Genomic DNA, 24529 nt, shown 5'->3' on the forward strand with positions numbered 1-24529 from the left:
AACAGTGGTAGGCCTGATCACCGACAACGACGAGACAGCCTATAGGTCGTCAGAGACCTGGCCGTGTGGTGCCAGGACAACAACCTCTCCCTCAACGTTATCAAGATAAAGAGAATGATTGTGGACTACAGGAAAAAGAGGACAGAGTACGCCCCCATTCTCATCGATGAGGCCGCAGTGGAGCAGATTGAGTGCTGCAAGTTCCTTGGTGTCCACATCACCAACAAACTATCATGGTCCAAGCAAAACCAAGACAGTCATGAAGAGGGCACGACAAAACCTATTCCCCCTCAGGAAGATTTGGCATGGGTCCTCAGATCCTCAAAAGTTTCTACAGCTGCACCATCAAGAGCATGGTTGCATCACTGCCTAGTATGGCAACTGCTTGGCCTCCGACCAGTAGGCACTACAGAGGGTAGTGCGAATGGCCCAGGACATCGATGGTGCCAAGCTTCCTGCCATCCAGGACCTCTATACCAGGCGGTGTCAGAGGAAGACCCTAAAAATTGTCAAAGACTCCACCCACCCTAGTCATAGACTGTTCTCTATGCTACAGCAACGGCACGTGGTACTGTAGGGCTCAGTCTAGGTCCAAGAGGCTTCTAAACAGCTTCTACCCCCAAGCCATAAGACTCCTGAACATCTAATCAAATGGCTACCCAGACTATTTGCATCCCCCCCTCTTTTATACCGCTGCTACTCTCTTTTGTTTTCATCTATGCATAGTCACTTTAATAACTCTACCTACATGTACATATTACCTCAACTAACCAGTGTCCCCGCACATTGACTCTGTACCCCCCCCCCCGGTATATAGTCTCACTATTCTTATTTTAGCTCTTTAATTACTTCTTACTTTTATTTCTTATTTGTATTTTTTTAACTGAATTGTTGGTTAGAGGCTTGTAAGTAAGCATTTCACTGTAAGGTCTACCTACACCTGTTCTATTTGGCGCATGTGACTAATAATATTTGATTTAAGAATAATACTTAAGGCAAGGTATAGGATTTTGCATGTTTTTTTTAGATGAGTTAGGTTAGAGAAAAGTGTAGCATTCAGAGACCGAAGTAAGGATGTATGAATAATTGGCCATTTATTGAGAAAACAAAGTCCCTATCACATACAGTTGAAGTCGAAAGTTTACATACACTTAGAATGGAGTCATTAAAACTCGTTTTTCAACCACTCCACAAATTTCTTGTGAAGAAACTATAGTTTTGGCAAGTCGTTTAGGATATCTACTTTGTGCATGACACAAGTAATTTTTCCAACAATTGTTTACAGATTATTTCACTTATAACTCACTGTATCACAAATCCAGTGGGTCAGACGTTTACAAACAATAAGTTGGCTGTGCCTTTAAACAGCTTGGAAAATTCCAGAAAATGATGTCATGGCTTTAGAAGCTTCTGATAGGCTAATTGACATAATTTGAGTCAATTGGAGGTGTACCTGTGGATGTATTTCAAGGCCTACCTTGATGTAACTATTTGGTCATAATAACCATCGTTATGTTTGGAGGAAAAAGGGGGAGGCTTGCAAGCTGAAGAACAACATCCCAACCGTGAAGTACGGGGGTGGCAGCATCGTGTTGTGGGGTAGCTTGGCTGCAGGAGGGATTGGGGCGCTTCACAAAATAGATGGCATCATGAGGAGGAAAATGATGTGGATATATTGAAGCAACATCTCAAGACATCATCTCAAGTTAAAGCTTGGTCGCAAATGGGTCTTCAAAAATGGACAATGACCCCAAGCATACTTCCAAAGTTGTGGCAAAATGGCTGAAGGACAATAAAGTCAAGGTATTGGAGTGGCCATCACAAAGCCCTGACCTCAACCTATAGAAAATATGTGGGCAGAACTGGAAAAGCGTGTGCGAGCGAGGAGGCTTACAAACCTGACTCAGTTACACCAGCTCTGTTAGGAGGAATGGGCCAAAATTCACACAACTTATTGTGGGACCCAAGTTAAACAATTTAAAAGGCAATGCTAGCAAATACTAATTGAGTGTATGTAAACTTCTGACCCACTGGGGATGTGATGAAAGAAGTAAAAGCTGAAATAAATCACTCTCTACTATTATTCTGACATTTCACATTCTTAAAATAAAGTGGTGATCCTAACTGACCTAAGACAGGGAATTTTTACTAAGTTTAAATGTATTTGGCAAAGGTGTCTGTAAACTTCCAACTTCAACTGTACATTACATTTAACTCATCTTTAATATATCAACTATTAGAAAAAGAAAACCATACAGTAAGACCATTAAACATTGGGTATGATAAAACACAAACAATTGTGATACGTAGAGGGAACAATGTACTAATTCACCGATAGGTGGGGTTAAATTTGAAACAATCTGACTGCTGAAACACTGATCGACCATTACAAATTAGGCCAAAAGAGACAGACTGCACAACGTAGCTCAATACTCCCCAATACGAAATTCAACCACAGGCTTCATTTAGAAAATAATTATGACAGGATTGTTTCAGGGGCAACATGGTGTAAGGCCTACTGCCGTTTGCTGGTGTGTGGTAGCAGTGTTTTCTGATATCACAAGCATGGAATCACGGAGAAATTGTCAGTGTGTTTCGCCTCTTGGAGTCCCGTCGTGGGAATGGCACGAAGCTCTTCACCTCTTTGAAGGATAACCCTAGGAGAAGGGCAGGCAATGGAAAGGCAATGAAAGGGTTGAAGGGTAGACAATGAAATACAATACATTGCAACAGAATTATGTGGGTAAACACCTAAAGTAGCTTTATAATTAAACACATTGTTACATTGTGACTCTGACAGATCACAGACACAAAAAACGGAAAGTGATAAAAAAAAAAGTTTTTTTACTTAAAATTAAACATTAAAATACTTTGCACTTACGCCTCCAATCCTCCAGAGGCAGCGTGGCATTGTCGTGACTGTCATCATATGGCTGTGGCTCAGGGCAGTCCTCTGGATCTCTCAAGCCATCAAAATACGGGTGTGTCAGAGCACTCTCAGCAGTAAGCCGAGTCTCACCATCCAAAACCAGCATCTTCTCAAGAAGGTCAATCGCTGGGAGAGCAGTTAAATAGAGAATGAAAACCAGAAATATGCCACAAGTTGGCGAACTTATTGGCCACACAGAGATGTAAATAAAAATGCACACGCATTCATCAATTGTCAGTTAAACAAATGTCAACTTTTCCATACAAGTTGAATCCTTACAAATCTGGACATATTGTGCAATCATATCAGTTTGCCATCATCTTTCAACAGATGACTCCCATCGGAAAACCATTCTCAAGCCGCAATTTTCCCACAATATCTCTGCGTGGACCTATATATAGCAATCAAACTAATGTATAAGGCCACTAAATGTATTACACATTTAGAGTACCAGTAAAAAGTTTGGACACACCTATTCAATCAAGGGTTTTTCTTAATTTTTTTCTTCTATTTTCTACAGGTTGGCTACTTTGAATAATCAAATATATATTTATTTAACACATTTTTGGTTACTACATGATTCCGTATGTGTTATTTCATAGTTTTGATGTCTTCACTATTATTCTACAATGTAGAAAATGGTAACAATAAAGAAAAACCCTTAAATGAGTAGGTGTGTCCAAACTTTCAACTGGTACTGTACAAATTGTACATTTAAGTCTGAATCACAGCATTTCTAATGTGTAACAATAACTAACGTTATGCGCTTAGCATAATCAAATCAATAGCATTTTAACTCACCCTGTGCACTTGCTCTGGGGAACAACTTAGAGAAGTCTTTTCTGGGAAAGTGAGGGAGGGACCGCACATAGCTTTTTGCCTATCAGAAGACAGGAAGAGATAAGAAAATAATTAGTTCAAGGACCCTGACTGAGGAGTTTATTGTTCATACTCCAATTCAAAAGACAGGCACTTTCCAATTCAAAAGAAGGGAATTATGCACAATTGTCAAAATATACAGTTCAAAGTATCAAGTATACGATCAGTGATATCCAGGTGCCAACTCTACCTCCTGACTGTCCAGTTTCTGAATGAAGTCAGGACCGGGTACTCCAGTTACTTTCATGATCTGAGTCAGCTGATCCATGTCTGGGAGTCAAGGGTTAAAGTCAAGGTCACTCAAGCCCAACACATTCATGTTCATATCGGTAGTGTCTCCAAACAATTTCAACAAAAGCCATGTCATAGATTACCCCTTTCCCATAACTGTACTGCACATGCCAAAGCAAACTCTTCTTATTATTTGTTTTCATGCCTGTAGCTAACTCTACTGGGCGATAGAAGTGTCGGCTACGCTACAGCGCACACAGTATGGGACGACACTAATCATAAATGGGTTTGTCATCCTTTCATTCGCCGTCCTTGATAAATAGCTGGCTTGGGTCAGGTCACGGACTATGTGGTACAGACAAGATACGGATTTGAAAGAAAAAAAAACAAGTAGAATAGTAACAGGATACAGTCTTTCCCTTTGAAAAGCGTCTTCCCATTGATCATCTCTCCCATGATACAGCCCACAGACCAGATGTCCACTAAAATGGAGGAACAGACATATTAAATAGTGGCATCGAAAACAAATTCACAACAAAGCCACACCTTGCTGTTTGCTCAAGGGACTGCAATCTCAAAGCAACCCTGTGTAAAGGATTGAGTGTGGTAGTATTATGAGACAACTTGACTCCAGGGCCAGGCAGCTTGGATTAACCAATAACAATGATAACACAGCACTGATTGTCAACAACTATCATGCACAATGTGGCAAATATTGTAAAAGGGCGCATACAGAACCTTATATTACACATTGAGGCTTTTTACCTCAGTTACTGTGTTAAGACTACTGTAATTACACTCTACTAAGTAACAAAGTACACTGTTGTGTATAAACACACTAAGGCAAGAAAATCTACTGCAGCAAGTGTTACCCAAATCAAAACACATTGCACAAATGAAATGAAAGTAGATGGTCAGCTCTGTAATGTTTGAGGCTGTACGTAGCACTATGTCAGCGCCGTAACATAACCAAAAGCATGTGGGCACCTACTTGTCGAACATCTCATTCAGAAATCATGGGCATTAATATGGAGTTGGTCCCCCCTTTGCTGCTAAAATAGCCTCCACTCTTCTGGGAAGGCTTTCCACTAGATGTTGGAACATTGCTGCGGGGACTTGCTTCTATTCAGCCACAAGAGCATTAGTGAGGTCGGTGTTCCAATTCATCCCAAAGGTGTTCGATGGGGTTGAGGTCAGTGCAGACCAGTCAAGTCCTTCCACACTGATCTCGACAAACCATTTCTATATGAACCTCACTTGCACGGGGGCATTGTCATGCTGAAACAGGAAAGGGCCTTCCCCAAACTGTTGCCACAAAGTCGGAAGCACAGAATTGTCCAGAATGTCATTGTATGCTGTAGCATTAAGATTTCCCTTCACTGGAACTAAGGGACCAAGCCCGAACTGTGAAAAACAGCCAAAACCATTATTCCTACTCCACCAAACCTTACAGTTGGCTCTATGTATAGTGGCAGGCAGCGTTCTCCTGGCATCCGCCAAACCCAGATTTGTCTGTCAAACTGCCAGATGGTGAAGCGTAATTAATCTCTCCAGAGAACGCGTTTCCACTGCTCTAGAGTACAATGGAGGCAAGCTTTTAAGCACTCCAGCCAACGCTTGGCATTGCGCATGGTGATCTTAGGCTTGTGTGCGGATCGTCGGCCATGGAAACCAATTTCACGAAGCTCCAGACAAACAGTTATTGCGCTGCCGTTGCTTCCAGAGGCAGTTTGGATCTCGGTAGTGAGTGTTGCAACCAAGGACAGACAATTTTTACACGCTTCAGCACCAGGCAGTCCTGTTCTGTGAGCTTGTGTAGCCTACCACTTTGCGGCTGAGCTGTTGTTGCTCCTAGACGTTTCCATTTCACAATAACAGCACTTACAGTTGACTGGGGCAGCTCTAGCAGGGCAGAAATTTGACGAACTGACTTGTTGGAAAGGAGGCATCCTATGACGGTGCCACGTTGAAAGTCACTGAGGTCTTCAGTAAGGCCATTCTACTGCCAATGTTTTTCTATGGAGATTGCATGGCTGTGTGCTAGATTTTACACACCTGTCAGCAACGGGTGTGGCTGAAATAGCTGAATCCACTAATTTGAAGGGGTGTCCACATACCTTTGCATATAGTGTATCAGGCTGCATGTAAAACATTCTGGCGGCTCTGTAATATTTCACGCTGTACATAAGTCTGTCAGCTCTGTAGCGTTTCAGGTTATTACGAAGCTGAGCATAGGCCTTCAGGATGGATGAGGCTGAGAGTGAAAGTTTTTAATAGATATGATTGTCTTGCCAGTCTGGGTGTAGTGCATCCAGTTTAGAATGACCTCTGGTGCCCGGTACCAGCGGGTCACAACATAGCCCGTCATCTCCGCCTCGGCATGGCGAGCAAGACCAAAGTCCAGGATCTGCAAAGCATAATTTTACACATTATCTTAGGAATCTTCCCCAATAGAATTATTTCTCTAATGAACTTGTATTCATGTCACAAACCTTTAATTCACAGTCTTGATTGACAGCCAAGTTACCAGGCTTCAGATCCTGCAAAATAAAAATTTGACAAACGAAAAACATTGAGGGTGGCCCTTGCGTGCCTGAGATTACGACATTAAGGGCAGACACTACATAGATGTTGATTGCATATCCATATCCACTGTGGGCCTGCCCTATTTCTCTTATTCTCTTATTATGCCCAAACAAACGCTTCCATTCACCATTAATTCCAAATAAATACGCACATTAGTACATACATGGGTGTGTCTTTACAATTCTAGACATGCGTGGAGACAAGAGGCATATCAGAAAGAAGGCCTTCTCATCCTACATGTTAGGACAGGGTTAGCCATAATGACACAATGTCTATGATTCTTTAAAATACAGTGGCTGCAGATCCGACTTTTCCCAGACCTTTTTTCCCCCCTGTACTAAACCTCCCGTATCTTCTGCACATGTACGGATAACATTCCATTTGATCTCAATCAGTTTCATGGGGATATGCATGTAGATCTTCTTGAGTTATACAGTGTTGTTTCAAAGTAGCCTTCAGTGTTGTTTTGAATGATGTACAGTGGCCGAATCGTAGAGCAGATGGTGTTAAACTGTACTATAACCTACCTGTGTATTTTGCCTAGTGGCGCACACTGTGAGTTTTGGCTATACGAGAGAAAAATGCGGTGGTGTTTTTGTCTTACAGTGATTTGATTAGATTTTTTAAGATCCCCATTAGCCGACAGCTAGTCTTACTGGGGTCAGACAAAACGAAAAACACATAACAGACAAAAGACTTTACAATTTCCATACATTTAAAAACATTAAACGTGGCCTCCCGAGTGGCACAGCGGTCTAAGGCACTGCATCGCAGTGCTAGAGGTGTCACTACATATCCGGGTTCAATCTTTGGGCTGTGTCACAGCCATTTCGCTCGAGCGACTCCTTGTGGCGGCCCGGAGCACGCATGCCGACTTCAGTCGCCAGCTGAACAGTGTTTACTCCGACACATCGGCGCGGCTGGATTCCGGGTTAAGTGAGCAGTGTGTCAAGAAGCAGTGCGGCTTGACGGGGGTCGCGTTTAGGAGGGCGCGTTTCGGAGGACGCTTGGCTCTCGACCTTCGCCCTCTACCGAGTCCGTACGGGTGTTGCAGCGATGGGACAAGATTGTAACTACCAATTGGATAAAGGGGTATAAAGTACAAAAATAATGGTCACATGGGAGATATACTATGCTATTACAGCTGGTTCTGTTATGTAGAATACTATTATTATGCGATCTTGCAGACATTGATTCAGCTTTGCTCTAACTTCATGAAACGAGCACCATTTGCCAGATTATCTTGTTCTCTACGAGTAGAGCAGAAACTGTGCATGAAGTAGATAATAAACACATTCGCCGGATCTTCGGGACCGAAGATCTACTGCCACAGCCTTTAAAATAACATTCTCATGAGCCACAAACAAAATAGAGCTGTTATAAGATGCTGTGGCGAGGTGTTACCAACGGCGCAGCCAACTTACCCTGTGGATGATGCCAGCTTTGTGAATGTACTGCCATGAAAACAGAGAAGACATAATTATTAAGCGCTATGATTAAGCACTGCAGCGGTAATTAACTAAGTGTAACATTTAATTGAATAGAAACAGAATCATGTTGCAAAAGATTTGCAGCACCAGAATCCACATTTCTTTTAAGACTACTTTTTTTGTGCACAAACAAGCTCACCCTTAGTCCACACAGCATCTGATAGACAAGGAACTGCACTCTGTCTTCAGTGAGAAGTCCTTTGACTTTGGAGAGGTCGGTGAACATGTAAGGCATCACCAAGTAGCTGTGGACAGACAAATCACTCCATCTATCGAACTCCTCAACACCTATATGGACTTAAAAATGACACCCGAGTTGCATTCAGTGGTGTACAATTTTACAGAATCACCCGACAGAAATAGTACTAGAACAGACATGCTTTTGTCTTATAAGAGAGGGAATCACGTCAGCTCAGCACAATATGCATCTGCAACATTCAGAATGCTGCTCCCTTCTCTACGTTGAGCCTAGGTCATAGGGAGTTGAATTAACTTTTAACAAGACACACCTGTTAACAGAAATGCATTCCAGGTGCCTCATGAAGCTGGTTGAGAGAATGCCAAGAGTGTGCAAAGCTGTCATCAAGGCAAAGGGTGGCTACTTTGAATAATCTATTTCATAGTTTTGATGTCTTCACTATTCCACAATGTAAAAAAATTAATGAAAAAAAAAAAACTTGAATGGCTGGGTTTCTGTATAGCACATTGAGATATCAGCTGATGTAAGAAGGGCTTTATAAATACATTTGATTTGAATAAGTAGGTGTGTCCAAACGTTTGACTGGTACTGTATATGAGCCCCGCCAAATCACCAAAGCCATTCTCTGCCTCTGACTGCAATAGGCATTACTCTGTGTCTGATATCACTGTGGTAAATACTCACAAATCTGTGAATTCATCAAGCCCAGCAGCAGGTGTAAACACATCCAGAAGCCCTATCACCTGAAGGAAGTTTGCACACAAGAGAAGAAAAACAAGTTGTAAATCCCACGAGAGGGATAGAGGGAAATGGCTACTGCCATCTTATGCCAGCTATCGCTATTAGACTGATATTGTATGTCAGCTTTGTGTGCCAGTGTCTTGGATCAGTTTGCTGATTAGGTTATGTAAAATCTGTGAAGAGCAACACATCGTGGGTGGGGATATGTGAGTCAAGGAGACTGGAGGGATAGAAGACAACGATAGTGCCAGGATGTGTACAGTCCATACTCACATTTTCATGTTTCATGTGCTTGAGCAGTCGAAGCTCCCGATAAGCCCTCTTTGCAAAAATCTCAGACTGGAAGGGCCGGTGAAGCTTCTTAATGGCCACTTTCTCAGTGGTCTTCACATTTATTACCGAGCTGAGGCAGAGAAAATATTGTTATTGCATAAAATATACTCAGGAAATGTGGCATCATCCCTTAGGAGAATGATAGTTTAAAAAAATACTGGTCAATTATAAGGCCTAGGCTGCTGAATCAAAGTGATAAATTCACATTAACAGCACATGCTTTCATTTGTTCAGACAAAGACTATGCCCAACATTGTGCCTCAACATGTTCACTGAAGTACTGCAACAAGTATTGGCAGGAAAAGCCAGGCTTTTGCTACTACACTATATCCGCCTACACAGTGCATTTGATTTATTGGTATTGGTGCCAATTGGTGATTCATATAAGTGTAGTGAGCGAGGTTGACAGATATTTTGTAACATTGTAGGAATTGATGCAAGTGATACAACATTTCCAGAGCAGAATAAACTCGCTCTCTTTCCCTCTGTATGATTGCCCTGTCAAGTACTTAACACACCCCAGCTTTGGATAGCGCCCATCGTCAACAACTTACCATACGGAACCGTACGCCCCTGTCCCAATTTGCTTCAATCGCGTGTACTTCTCCGGCACTTCCCATATCGTGCTGTTGATCTCCTCTCGGGTGTACTGTGTCTGCGACTCCATGTTGTTGCAATATGAAAAATATGATCCGCAAAGGAAATTTGCGCACGACTCCTTTCCCCACCTCCTACGCGCTCTTTCTACAACCACTTGTTAAAAAGGTCACGATATACCAGTCGATCTAATTGTCTACTCTGTCAGTTGCTGACTTAACAGTGCTGTTTGCCATGATACTTTGTGTTACAAGAGTTGTGGATTGAGTGACCGTATCCTCCTATTTACTATAGCCTAGCAGCAGCCTATCCCATCCTCAAAAACACATATGACGACCAAGTAATAGTAATCATCATCGTGCTGTTTGCCTGCTAGGAGATCTTGCTAAAACATGTCAGCTGCTATGACTCCGGTTTCCGCTCACACCCATACACATTGAGCTCGCCAGTTTGTAGTCATGAAACCCGGATATGCGTTACCTCTGGTTCGTTCAGCCAAAGATGATGGATATACTGGCAAGCTACTCTCCGCCCTAACAATGGGAGTTGTTGTCTACAAAGCGGCATGGCGGGCTGTCTAGCTCCCGACTATTCTTTCTATGGAGTGGTGGATATCTCATTATTTTAATCAATATTTGAATATCCGAAGATGGTTGTTGACATCAACCACCTGTATTTAATGGTATGCTACTAGCCTCATGTCATGAATATGCATAACCATATCGACAACTCCGATATTTTCTCAAAGTTGCCGAGATGTCACGTGTCCTACTTGTATCAGTACACTCGTAACAACTTAAGCATTATACGAAACTTCTACTCAATCAAATAAACCTCACGTAGCAAATAAGCCATTAAATGTAGTGTTTTACCAAATTCGACACTCATTGAACTCCTTACAAAAGCTCCTTGCTTGGTGGGCGAAACAACGAAAACCGCCACCTGCTGGAGGGAGACAGGTTTTCCGCCAAATTGGGGCCTCTTCCGCTTCCTCTCTCGTTCAGTCATCCCTATGGAAAAAATGAATGGGGAAAGAATAGGGTTTTGGAATAAACGCCGAAAATAAGGTATGAGGTTAACACAGATTTGATAAAATTTGTTCTATAAAATAGCCTAATTAGCAGTCAGTTAACATAACCATTATGAACTATGAAGCCTTTATGTGCTTTTTTTATTACATAAATTATTCAAAATTCACAAAGTTACTTTAGCTGATGAAGATGATCTTATAGAACCACTGGTGTAAAGTACTTAAGTAAAAATACTTTCAAGTACTTAAGTTGTTTTTGGGGTATTTGTACTTTACTATTTATATATTTTGGACAACTTTTACTTTACTACATTGCTAAAGAAAATTTATGTTTTACTTCATACATTTTCCCTGACACCCAAAGTACTATTTTGAATGCCTAGCAGAACAGCAAAATGGTCTAATTCACGCACTTATCAAAAGAACATCGCTAGTCATCCCTACTGCCTCTGATCTGCTGGACTCACTAAACAAACATGCTTAGTTTGTAAATTATGTCTAAATGTTGGAGTGTGCCCCTGGCTGTCCTTAAATAAATAAAAAACAAGAAAATGGTGCTATACGGTTTGCTTAATATAAGGAATTATACTTTTGATACTTAAGTATATTTTAGCAATCACATTTACTTTTGATACTTAAGTATATTTTAAACCAAATACTTTTAGACTTTTACTGGGTGACTTTTACTTCAGTCATGTTCTACTAAGTTTTCTTTACTTTTTCCACCACTGAATAGAACAAAATTAATAAGATCTCCTAAGCCTGTGTTTGCCACAGACCTTTTTTCGGCGTTCATCCAAAAACCCTACAAAAATGCCATTCGTTTTCCGCATAGATTTTGTCCAATGAACCACGGCGGAGTTATCGCCTACAAAAAGATGCCATGACTATTTCTCTCTATAGGCAGTAGGTGGGTGTTACTGTAGGCCTACTTGTTATGAATGATTAACCTCCATATTATTACATTGCTATTTCAATAGTAGCCTAGTAAAAATGAATAACATCCTATGAAAATGAAGTCTAATTAATGATGAATCAATTAGGCCTATTTGCTTGATTTAATTGAGTCATTTTTATTAAAGGCTAATAATACTGTAGTGAAAATGGCGACTCAAACAACAGCGAATATTTGCTCTTTATTGTCACATGCTCATATGTCAGTCTTATTAAAACTGCAGAACTGGCAGTGGACATGCTCAAACGTTTATTAACAACACTAGAGCACTTAATGGGATAATCCTGGATTTTGGCATTGAAGCCCTTTATCTAGTACAATGACTGGAAGTTTAAGGTATCTGCTTGCAGTTACCATAGACTTCCAGTCATTGCACTATTTCTAGTTAGCAATTGCACCCAGAGACATGAAAATGGCATCCACAAGTTCATCGAACTATGGGGAAGTAGATAAAGGGCCAACATCCGGAAGTGTCTCAACACTTCCAATCATGAGTGGCCAAAAAGAACCAACTGAAGCCACGCATCCACGAAACCACGCCTCCCAACCTGAGGAGGCCTTGACGTTACATTGCCTCTTAATCTCGGGTAGCCATACCTAGAAATCAAATTGTTGTCACACCTTTGGCGGTCTGGAGAATTTTCTAGGCTATTAGCCAAAATCTCTACAATGATTCACTGGCTTCCAGCAGCTATATTTTTTATTGGTTGTTACTTTTCAAGAACCCTCCCCCACATGGCTGTAGAAGGGGTGCTGTGTCTTATGTTCGTCACTGTTTTCTGACCGGGTAGGACACATTTTGCAGAGTTGTTACGTATACTAGTTTGCAACATTGCAGAAAATTGAAGAAAACCTGGAGGTAAAACATAATTCTGTTTTGCCTGAAGTGAACTTTATACACAAAATCGAGTCAATGAAGGCATTACAACTCCTCTGCTTGAACACTCTACAAAAAAAGAGACGTTATGGTGTGTGGTACTCCCGAGTGGCGCAGCGGTCTAAGGCACTGCATCTCAGTGCTAGAGGCGTCACTACAGATTCCAGGCTGTATCACAACCGTCCGTGATTGGGAGTCCCATAGGGCGGCGCACAATTGCCCCCTCTGACAATCTAGTGACTTTTCAGAAAAGGATACAGACACATCTTAACTTACAAATGGGCAAATTTAGAAGTCTAAGGGGGACACTTACTCTGGTACAGTCCAATCAGTCTTAGGGCCATGGCCTTTCATACTGTAAGAAATACCAGTGTGGCTGTTATTGTGGATATTTTAAATTATAACAACCATTTTGTACTCTCTGCTACTGTAGAACTACACACCTACTCATTCCAGGGTTTTTCTTTATTTTGACTATTTTCTACATTGTAGAATTATTTTAATTTTTTTATTTCACCTTTATTTAACCAGGTAGGCAAGTTGAGAACAAGTTCTCATTTACAATTGCGATCTGGCCAAGATAAAGCAAAGCAGTTCAACACATACAACAACACAGAGTTACACATGGAGTAAAACAAACATACAGTCAATAATACAGTAGAAAAATAAGTCTATATACAATGTGAGCAAATGAGGGGAGGTAAAGGCAAAAAAAAAGGCCATGGTGGCGAAGTAAATACAATATTCATTGGCAGTCATTGGCAGCAGAGACCTGGAAGGAGAGGCGGCCAAAGGAAGAATCGGTTTTGGGGGTGACCAGAGAGATATACCTGCTGGAGTGTGTGCTACAGGTGGGTGCTGCTATGGTGAGATAAGGGGGGACTTTACCTAGCAGGGTCTTGTAGTTGACCTGGAGCCAGTGGGTTTGGCGACGAGTATGAAGTGAGGGCCAGCCAACGAGAGCGTACAGGTCGCAGTGGTGGGTAGTATATGGGGCTTTGGTGACAAAACGGATGGCATTGTGATAGACTGCATCCAATTTATTGAGTAGGGTATTGGAGGCTATTTTGTAAATGACATCGCCGAAGTCGAGGATCGGTAAGATGGTCAGTTTTACGAGGGTATGTTTGGCAGCATGAGAGAAGGATGCTTTGTTGCGAAAAAGGAAGCCAATTCTAGATTTAATTTTGGATTGGAGATGCTTAATGTGAGTCTGGAAGGAGAGTTTACAGTCTAACCAGGCACCTAGGTATTTGTAGTTGTCCACATATTCTAAGTCAGAACCGTCCAGAGAAGTGATGCTGGGCGGGCGGGCAGGTGCAGCGATCTGTTGAAGAGCCTGCATTTAGTTTTACTTGTATTTAAGAGCAGTTGGAGGCCACGGAAGGAGAGTTGTATGGCATTGAAGCTCGTCTGGAGGGTTGTTAACAGTGTCCAAAGAAGGGCCAGAAGTACACACAATGGTGTCGCCTGCGTAGAGGTGGATCAGAGACTCACCAGCAGCAAGAGCAACATAAATGATGTATACAGAGAAGAGAGTTGGCCCAAGAATTGAACCCTGTGGCACCCCATAGAGACTGCCAGAGGCCCAGACAACAGGCCCTCCGATTTGACACACTGAACTCTATCAGAGAAGTAGTTGGTGAACCAGGCGAGGCAATCATTTGAGAAACCAAGGCTATCGAGTCTGCCGATGAGGATGTGGTGATTGACAGAGTCGAAAGCCTTGGCCAGGTCAATGAATACGGCTGCACAGTATTGTTTCTTATCGATGGCGGTTAACATATCGTTTAGGACCTTGAGCATGGCTGGGGTGCACCCATGACCAGCTCTGAAACCAGATTGCATAGCGGAGAAGGTGCGATGGGATTCGAAATGGTCGGTAATCTGTTTGTTGACTTGGCTTTCAAATACCTTAGAAAGGCAGGGTAGGATAGATATAGGTCTGTAGCAGTTTGGGTCTAGAGTGTCTCCCCCTTTGAAGAGGGGGATGACCACAGCTGCTTTCCAATCTTTGGGAATCTCAGATGAGAGGAAAGAGAGGTTGAACAGGCTAGTAATAGGGCTTGCAACAATTTCGGCAGATAATTTTAGAATGAAAGGGTTTGGCTTGTCTAGCCCTGCTGATTTGTAGGGGTGCAGATTTTGCAGCTCTTTCAGAACATCAGCTGACTGGATTTGGGAGAAGGAGAAATGGGGAAGGCTTGGGCGAGTTGTTGTGGGGGGTACAGTGCAGTTGACCGGAGTAGGGGTAGCCAGGTGGAAAGCATGGCCAGCCGTAGAAAAATGCTTATTGAAATTCTTGATTATAGTGGATTTATCGGTGGTGACAGAGTTTCCTATCCTCAGTGCAGTGGGCAGCTGGGAGGAGGTGTTCTTATTCTCCATGGACTTAACAGTGTCCCAGAACTTTTTTGAGTTTGTGTTGCAGGAAGCACATTTCTGCTTGAAAAAGCTAGCCTTGGCTTTATTAACTGCCTGTGTATATTGGTTTCTAACTTCCCTGAAAAGTTACATATCACGGGGGCTGTTCGATGCTAATGCAGAACGCCATAGGATGTTTTTGTGTTGGGAAGGGAAGTCAGGTCTGGAGAGAACCAAGGGCTATATCTGTTCCTGGTTCTAAATTTCTTGAATGGGACATGCTTATTTAAGATGTTGAGGAAGGGATTTAAATAAAAAAAACAGGCATCCTCTACTGACGGGATGAGGTCAATATCCTTCCAGGATACCCGGGCCAGGTCGATTAGAAAAGCCTGCTCGCTGAAATGTTTCAGGAAGCGTTTGACAGTGATGAGTGGAGGTCGCTTGACATCTGACCCATTACGGATGCAGGCAATGAGGCAGTGATCGCTGAGATCTTGGTTGAAAACAGCAGAGTTGTATTTAGAGTGCAAGTTGGTTAGGATGATATCTATGACCGTGCCCGTGTTTATGGCTTTGGGGTGGTACTTGGTAGGTTCATTGATCATTTGTGTGAGATTCAGGGCATCAAGCTTAGATTGTAGGATGGCTGGGGTGTTAAGCATGTTCCAGTTTAGGTCACCTAGAAGCACGAGCTCTGAAGATAGATGGGGGGCAATCAGTTCACATATGGTGTCCAGAGCATAGCTGGGGGCAGAGGGTGGTCTATAGCAGGCGGCAACGGTGAGAGACTTGTTTTTAGAGAGTTGGATTTTTAAAAGTAGAAGTTCAAATTGTTTGGGTACAGACCTGGATAGTAGGACAGAACTCTGCAGGCTATCTCTGCAATAGAACGGCCAAAGGGGGCGGTGTTGCAATCTATCTTGTCTGAAAATGTTGTAGTTAGGGATGGAGAATTCAGAGTTTTTGGTGGTCTTCCTAAGCCAGGATTCAGACACGGCTAGGACATCAGGGTTGGCAGAGTGTGCTAAAGCAGTGAATAAAACAAACTTAGGGAGGAGGCTTCTAATGTTAACATGCATGAAACCAAGGCTATTACGGTTACAGAAGTCATCAAAAGAGAGCGCCTGGGATATAGGAGTGGAGCTAGGCACTGCAGGGCCTGAATTCACCTCTACATTACCAGAGGAACAGAGGAGGAGTAGGATAAGGGTACGGCTAAAAGCTATGTATAATAGTGAAGACATCTCAACGATGAAATAACACATATGGAATCAAGTAGTAACAAAGAAAATGTTAAACAAATCTAAATATGTTTTAGACTTTAGATTTTTCAAAGTAGTTTGCCTTGATGACGGCTTTGCACTCTTGGTATTCTCTCAACCAGCTTCATGAGGAATGCTTTTCCAAATGTCTTGAAGGAGTTCCCACAGATGCTGAGCACTTGTTAGCTGCTTTTCCTTGAATCTGCAGTCTAATTCTGTAAGGGTCCTGTGTGTAGCTGGTGTAGAGAGTCAGGCGCAGGACAGCAGATATGAGTAATCAACGTACTTTACTCAAAAAGACAAAGTAACATCACAAGCCCACAAAGACAGACCGAAATACAATAAACAATCACTCACAAACACAACATGGGAAACAGAGGGTTAAATAATAAAAAAGTAATTGGTTGAGTGAAGCCAGGTGTATTAGGCAAAGACAGGACAAATGGAAAATGAAAAGTGGATCGGCGGTGGCTAGAAAGCCGGTGACGCCGAACGCAGCCCGAACGAGGAGAGGGACCGACTTCGGTGGAAGTCGTGACAGTACCCCCCCTTGACGCACGGCTCTAGCAGCGCGCAGACACCGACCTCGGGGACGACCCGGAGGATGAGGCGCAGGCCGATCCGGATGAAGACGGTGGAAATCCCGCAGCAACGAAGAGTCCAGGATGTCCTCCACCGGCACCCAGCATCTCTCCACCGGACCGTACCCCTCCCACTCCACGAGGGACACCTCGAGTCCAGGATGGTTTGAACAGCATACGCCGGGATTAATACGATAATCTGGGGGAAGCTGTAACCTGTAGCATATCTCGTTCAGTCACCTCAGGACTTTAAATGGCTCCACAAACCGCGGACCCAGCTTCCAGCAGGGCAGGCGGAGGGGCAGGTTTCGGGTCGAGAGCCAGACCCGGTCCCCCGGTGCAAACACCGGGGCCTCGCTGCGGTGGCGGTCAGCGCTCGCTTTTTGCTGCCTCACGGCCCGTTGTAGGTGCACATGGGCGGCGTCCCAGGTCTCCTCCGAGCGCTTAAACCATTTGTCCACCGCAGCAGCTTCAATCTGGCTCTGATGCCAAGGTGCCAGAACCGGCTGATACCCCAGTACGTACTGGAAAGGAGAGAGGTTAGTGGAGGAGTGGCAGAGTGAGTTTTGAGCAGGAGGAAACATAAACCCTCACGTCCTTGGCCAAGGTGGGCCACCAGTACTTCCCACTAAGGCAACGCACCGTCCGACCGATGCCAGGACAACCAGAGGAGGGTGACGTATGGGCCCAATAGATCAAACGGTCGCAGACAGCAGACGGAACGTACAGGCGCCCAGCCGGACACTGGGGGGGAGTGGGCTCTGTGCATAACGCCCGCTCGATGTCCGCGTCCAGCTCCCACACCACCGGCGCCACCAGGCAAGAGGCCGGAAGTATGGGAGTGTGATCCATTGACCGCTCCTCTGTGTCATACTTCCGGGACAGTGCTTCTGCCTTAGCGTTCTGGGAACCTGGTCTGTAGGATAGAGTGAAAACAAAACTGTTAAAGAACATAGCCCACCTTGCCTGGCGAGTCTCCTCGCTGCCCGGATGACCTCCAGATTGCGGTGGTCAGTCCAGATGAGAAAAGGGTGTTTAGCACCCTCAAGCCAATATCTCCACGCCTTCAGAGCCTTGACAACAGCCAGCAGCTTCCGGTGCCCCACATCATAGTTTCGGATCCGGATGAGCCAGCACAGGAGCCGAGGTAAACAGAGCCTTCAGGTGACCAAAAGCCCTGAGTGCCTCAGCCGACCACTGCAGCCGCACCGGTCCCCCCTTCAGCAGTGAGGTAATGGGAGCTGCTACCTGACCAAAACCCTGGATAAACCTCCGGTAGTAGTTGGCAAACCCTAGAAACTGCTGCACTTCCTTTACCGTGGTGGGAGTCGGTCAATTACGCACGGCTGAAATGCGGTCACTCTCCATCACCACACCTGACGTGGAAATGCGGTACCCGAGGAAAGAGACTGACTGACATTTCTCAGCCTTGAGGTACAGTTCATGCTCCAACAGTCAACCAAGCACCCTGCGCACCAGGGACACATGCTCGGCGCGTGTAGTGGAGTATATCAGAATGTCGTAGATATACACCACTACACCCTGCCCATGCAGGTCCCGTAAAATCTCGTCAACAAAGGCCTGGAAGACTGATGGAGCATTCATCAACCCGTTCGGCATACTCATAGTGCCCTGAGGTGGTACTAAATGCCGTCTTCCACTTGTTCCCCTCCCGGATACGCACCAGGTTGTAAGCGCTCCTGAGATCCAATTTTGTGAAGAAGTGCTCCCCGTGCATTGACTCGATCGCACTGGCATTGAGAGGCAGCGGGTAGCTGTACCTCACAGTGATCTGATTGATACCTCGATAGTCAATACACGGACGCAGACCCCCATCCTTCTTCACAAAAATGAAACTCGAGGAGGCAGGTGAAGTGGAGGGCCGAATGTATCCCTGCCCCAAGGATTCAGAGACATATGTTTCCATAGCCACAGTCTCCCCCTGTGACAGAGGATACACGTGACTCCTGGGAAGTGCTGTGTCTACCAGGAGATTTATCACACAATCCCCCCGTCTATGAGGTGGTAATTTAGTCGCCCTCTTCTTACAGAAGGCAAGAGCCAAATCGGCATATTCTGAGGGGATGCACACGTGGAGACCTGGTCTGGACTTTCCACCATAGAAACCCCACACCTCCCTGAGCACTCTCGCGACCACCCCTTGAGAGCCCTCTGTTGCCACGAAATAGTGGGGTCATGACAGGTCAACCAGGGTAAGCCCAGCACCACGGGAAACACAGGAGAATCAATAAGGCAGAGACTGATTCTCTCCTTATGACCCTCCTGCGTAACCATGTCTAGTGGAGCGGGGGCCTCCCTAATCACCCCTGACCCTAATGGTCGACTATCTAGGGCGTGCACAGGGAAGGGCATATCCACAGGAACAAGGGGGATCCCTAAACTATGCGCCTGAATCTACTAGCGCCTTATGCTGGGAATGCGGGGAAAACTCAGGAAATGAATAAACACATACATGTGAGCAACAGTGGGCTCTGGGTAAGCCTGGTGCCGACTCACCTGGGGTGACACAATAGTCCCTGAGGAGTCGAGGCAGCATTGGTTGAGTGAAGCCAGGTGTGTAAGACAAAGACAGAACAAATGGAAAATGAAAAGTGGATCGGCGGTGGCTAGAAAGCCGCTGACGTCGACCACCGAACCTCGCCCGAAGTAGGAGAGGAGCAGACTTCGACGGAAGTCGTGACAAGTTCATCCCGAACCATCTCAGTTGGGTTGAGATCATCTGATGCAGCACTCCATCACTCTCCTTCTTGGTCAAATAGCCTTTACGCAGCCTGGAGGTGTGTGGGGTTATTGTCCTGTTGAAAAACAAATTATTGTCCCAAGTCCAAACCAGATGGGATGGTGTATTGCTGTGGTAGCCATGCTGGTTAAGTGTGACTTGAATTAGATCACAGACAGTGACACCAGCAAAGCACACCCTGACCCTCACACCTCCTCCTCCATGCTTTATGGTGGGAAATACACACGTAGAGATCATCCGTTCACCCATACCGCGTCTCACAAGACACGTTGGTTGGAACCAAAAATCTCAAATTTGGACTCCAGACCAAAGGACAAATTTCCACTGGTCTAATGTCCATTGCTCGTGTTTCTTGGCCCAGGCAAGTCTCTTCTTATTATTGGTGTCCTTTAGTAGTGGTTTCTTTGCAGAAGTTTGACCATGAAGGCCTGATTCCCACAGTCTTCTCTGAACAGTTGATGTTGAGATGTGTCTGTTACTTGAACTCTGTGAAGCATTTATTTGGGCTGCAATTTCTGAGGCTGGTAACTCTAATGAACTTATCTTCTGCAGCAGAGGTAACTCTGGGTCTTCCTTTCCTGTGATCTGTGTGATCTTCACGTCATAAAGTAATGATGGACTGTTGTTTCTCTTTACTTATTTGAGCTGTTCTTGCCATAATATGGACTTGGTATTTTACCAAATAGGGCTATCTTCTGTATTCTACCCCTACCTTGTCACAACACAACTGATTGGCTGAAACGCATTAAGAAGGAAAGAAATTCCACAAATGAACTTTTAAGAAGGCACACCTGTTGAAATGCATTCCAGGTGACTACCTCATGATGCTGGTTGAGAGAATGCTAAGAGTGTGCAAAGATGTCATCAAAGCAAATGGTGGCTATTTGAAGAATCTCAAATAAAAATATATTTTGATTTGTTTTAACACTTTTTTGGTTCCCAAATGATTCCATATGTGTTATTTCATATTTTTGATATCTTCACTATTATTTTACAATGTAGAAAATAGTTTAAAAAATTAAGAAAAACATTGAATGAGTAGGTGTTCTAAAACTTTTCACCAGTGGTGTACATGCAAGTAGAGTTATTAATGTGACTATGCATAGATAATAACAGAGAGTAGTAGCAGTGTAAATGAGGGGTGGGGGCAATGCAAATAGTCTGGGTAGCCATTTGATTACATTTTCAGGAGTCTTATGGCTTGGGGTAGAAGCTGTTTTGAAGCCTCTTGGGCCTAGACTTGGCGCTCTGGTACTGCCTGCTATGTGGTAGCAGAGAGAACAGTCTTTGACTAGAGTGTCTGGAGTCTGACAATTTTAGGGCCTTCCTCTGACACAACCTAGTATAGAGGTCCTGGATGGCAGGAAGCTTGGCCCCAGTGATGTACCGGGCCCTAAGCACTACCCTCTGTAATACCTTGTGGTCGGAAACTGAGCAGTTACCATACCAGGCAGTGATGCAACCAGTCAGGATGCTCTCGATGGTGCAGCTGTAGAACATTTTGAGGAGCTGAGGACCCATGCCAAATCTTTTCAGTCTTCTGAGGAGTAATAGGTTTTGTCGTGCCCTCTTCACGACTGTCTTGGTGTGCTTGGACCATGTTAGTTTGTTGGTGATGTGGACACCAAGGAACTTGAAGCTCTCAATCTGCTCCACTACAGCCCCGTCGATGAGAATAGGGGCATGCTCGGTCCTCCTTTTCCTGTAGTCCATGATCATCTCCTTTGTCTTGATCACGTTGAGGGAGAGGTTGTTGTCCTGGCACCATACGGCCAGGTCTCTGACCTCCTCCCTACAGGCTGCCTCGTTGTTGTCGGTGATCAGGCATACCAATGTTGTGTCATCGGCAAACTTAATGATGGTGTTGAAGTCATGCAGTCATGAGTGAATAGGGAGTACAGGAGAGGACTGAGCATCAGCGTTCCAGATGTGTTGTTACCAACCCTTACCACCTGGAGGCGGCCCAACAGGAAGAACAGAATCCAGTTGCAGAGGGAGGTCTCCCAGGGTCCTTGGCTTAGTGTTGAGCTTTGAGGGCACTATGGTGTTGAACGCTGAGCTGTAGTCAATGAATAGCATTCTCACATAGGTGTTCCTTTTGTCCAGGTGGGAAAGGGCAGTGTGGAGTGCAATAGAGATTGCATCATCTGTGGATCTGTTGGGGCGGTATGCACATTTGAGTGGGTCTAGGGTTTCTGGGATAATGGTGTTGATATGAGCCATGACCAGCCTTTCAAAGCACTTCATGGCTACAGACGTGAGTGCTACTGGTCGGTAGTCATTTAGGCAGGTTACCTTGGTGTTCTTGGGCACAGGGACTATGGTGGTCTGTTTGAAACATGTTGGTATTACAGACTCAGACAGGGAGAGGTTGAAAATGTTGGTGAAGAGACTTGCCAGTTGGTCCTCGCATGCTTGGAGTACACATCCTGGTAATCCGTCTGGCCCAATGACCTGTTTTAAGATCTTGCTCACATCGGCTATGGATAGCGTGATCACACAGTCGTCCAGAACAGCTGGTGCTCTCATGCATGCTTCAGTGTAGCTTGCCTCGAGGTGAGCATAAAAGGTATTTAGCCCATCTGGTAGGCTGGCGTCACTGAGCAGCTCACGTCTTGATTTTTCTTTGTAGTCCCTAGTAGTTTGCAAGCCCTGCCACATCCGATGAGCTTCGGATCCATTGTAGTATGACTCGATCTTAGTCTTAGTCTTGTATTGACGCTTTGCCTGTTTGATGGTTTGTCAGGGGGCATAGCTGTATTTCTTATAAGCGGTAGCTCTAACCTTAAACTCAGTCCGGATGTTGCCTGTAATCCATTGCTCCTGGTTGGAGTATGTTCATACGGTCACTGTGGGGACGGCGTCATCAATGCACTTATTGATGAAGCCAGTGACTGATATGGTGTACTCCTCAATGCTATTGGAAGAATCTCGTAACATATTCCAGTCTGTGCTAGAAAAACAGTCCTGTCTGCTTCATCTGACCACTTTTCTATTGACTGAGTCACTGGTGCTTCCAGATGTAATGTTTGCTTGTAAGCAGGAATCAGGAGGATAGAGTTATGGTCAGATTTGCCAAATGGAGGGTGAGGGAGAACGCGTCTATGTGTGTGAAGTAAAGTTGGTCTAGAGTTTTTTTTCCCCTCTGGTTGTACAATTAACATTTGGTAAATGTAACATTTCCAACATTTGGAAATTTGATAAAACGGATTTAAGTTTCCCTGCATTAAAATCACCGGCCACTAGGAGTGCTGCCTCTGGATGAGCATTTGCCTGTTTGCTTATGGCGGTATACAACTCATTGAGTGCGGTCTTCGTGCCAGCATCGGTCTGTGGTGGTCTGTAGACAGCTCCAAAAAAATACAGATGAAAACTCTCTAGGTAGATAGTGTGGTCTACAGCTTATCATGAGATACTCTACCTCAGTCGAGCAAAACCTCAAGACTTCCTTAGATAGTGTGCACCAGCTGTTATTTACAAATATACATAGACAGACACCCCTTGTCTTACCAGAGGCTGCTGTTCTATCCTGCCGATAGTGTAAAACCCAAAAGCTGTATGTATGCTGTTCATGTCGTTGTTCAGCCACAACTTGGTGAAACATAAGATATTATAGTTTTTAATTTCCTGTTGGTAGTTTAATCTTGCTCGTAGGTCATCAATTTTATTTTCATATGATTGCATGTTTGCCAATAGAACGGATGCAGTGGGGGTTTACTCACTCGCCTTCGTATTTTCATCTTCTCTTCACGCAAATGACTGGGATTTGGGCCTGTTCCCAGGAAAGCAGTATATCCTTCACGTCGGACTCGTTAAAGCAAAAAGCTTCTACCAGTTTGTGGTGAGAAATCGCTGTTCTGATGTCCAGAAGTTATTTTCGGTCATAATAGATGGTAGCACCAACATTATGTATAAAATAAGTTTAAAAATAAGTTACAAACAACTAAAAAAAATCTATTAACGAAATAAGACAGTTGGTTAGGAGCACGTGAAACGTCAGCCATCCTCCCCTGCGCCATGACACAGATACATCAATATAGTCTGCGGTACTTAATGACATGTTATGAATAACACTGTGTACAGGCAGCAGTTCTGAGCGGTTGCCAAGAGGATTCAGTCTACTCTTGAAATAGTTCAGATATTGAACACAAGATGGAGACAAAGCATTAAATAACATTATGGGTGGTCTCTTACTCTGAATAAATATCTGTGTGTGTGTGTGTGTGTGTGTGTGTGTGTGTGTGTGTGTGTGTGTGTGTGTGTGTGTGTGTGTGTGTGAGAGAGAGAGAGAGAGAGAGAGAGAGGGGGGACAGACAGTGAGGGAGAGAGATCATTATCTGATGACCCATTTAGAAGGTTAAATTTAGACATAATTTTTCTGATGTAGAATTGTATATACACTTACGGTATACCCATTTACAGCCAGTTAAGTTATCTTGCTTTTATAACTAGATACATGTAAGCCTGTAGCAGTTTAAATAATTCAGTTAGCCTTTAACTGAGATGTTTCAGCAATAATTCAGTAATGTAAACAGAGGAAATATATACAGTACCAGTCAAAAGTTTGGATACACCTACTCATTCAAGGGTTTTTCTTTATTTGGACTATTTTCTACATTGTAGAATAATAGTGAAGACATAAAAACTATGAAATAATACATATGGAATCATGTAGTAACCAAAAAAGTGTTAAACAAATCTAAATATATTT

General features: G+C 43.9%; 1 protein-coding gene across 1 annotated transcript; it reads right to left on the reverse strand.

Annotated features, from left to right (window-relative positions):
- Positions 1 to 1069: 1069 nt before the first annotated feature.
- On the reverse strand, positions 1070 to 10898 carry mapk13 (mitogen-activated protein kinase 13). Its single transcript, XM_029664274.2, has 12 exons — positions 9943 to 10898; positions 9329 to 9458; positions 8999 to 9057; positions 8255 to 8360; positions 8050 to 8079; positions 6532 to 6579; positions 6332 to 6446; positions 4450 to 4521; positions 3999 to 4078; positions 3731 to 3809; positions 2882 to 3055; positions 1070 to 2657 (listed from the first exon to the last, which is right to left on the reverse strand). Exons 1-12 carry the CDS (start codon positions 10053 to 10055, stop codon positions 2572 to 2574), a joined length of 1092 nt encoding a protein of 363 aa, XP_029520134.1. The 5' UTR covers positions 10056 to 10898; the 3' UTR covers positions 1070 to 2571.
- Positions 10899 to 24529: the final 13631 nt, after the last annotated feature.

The sequence above is a fragment of the Oncorhynchus nerka genome, linkage group LG7, assembly GCF_034236695.1.
Source record: "Oncorhynchus nerka isolate Pitt River linkage group LG7, Oner_Uvic_2.0, whole genome shotgun sequence".
Lineage (NCBI taxonomy): Eukaryota > Metazoa > Chordata > Actinopteri > Salmoniformes > Salmonidae > Oncorhynchus > Oncorhynchus nerka.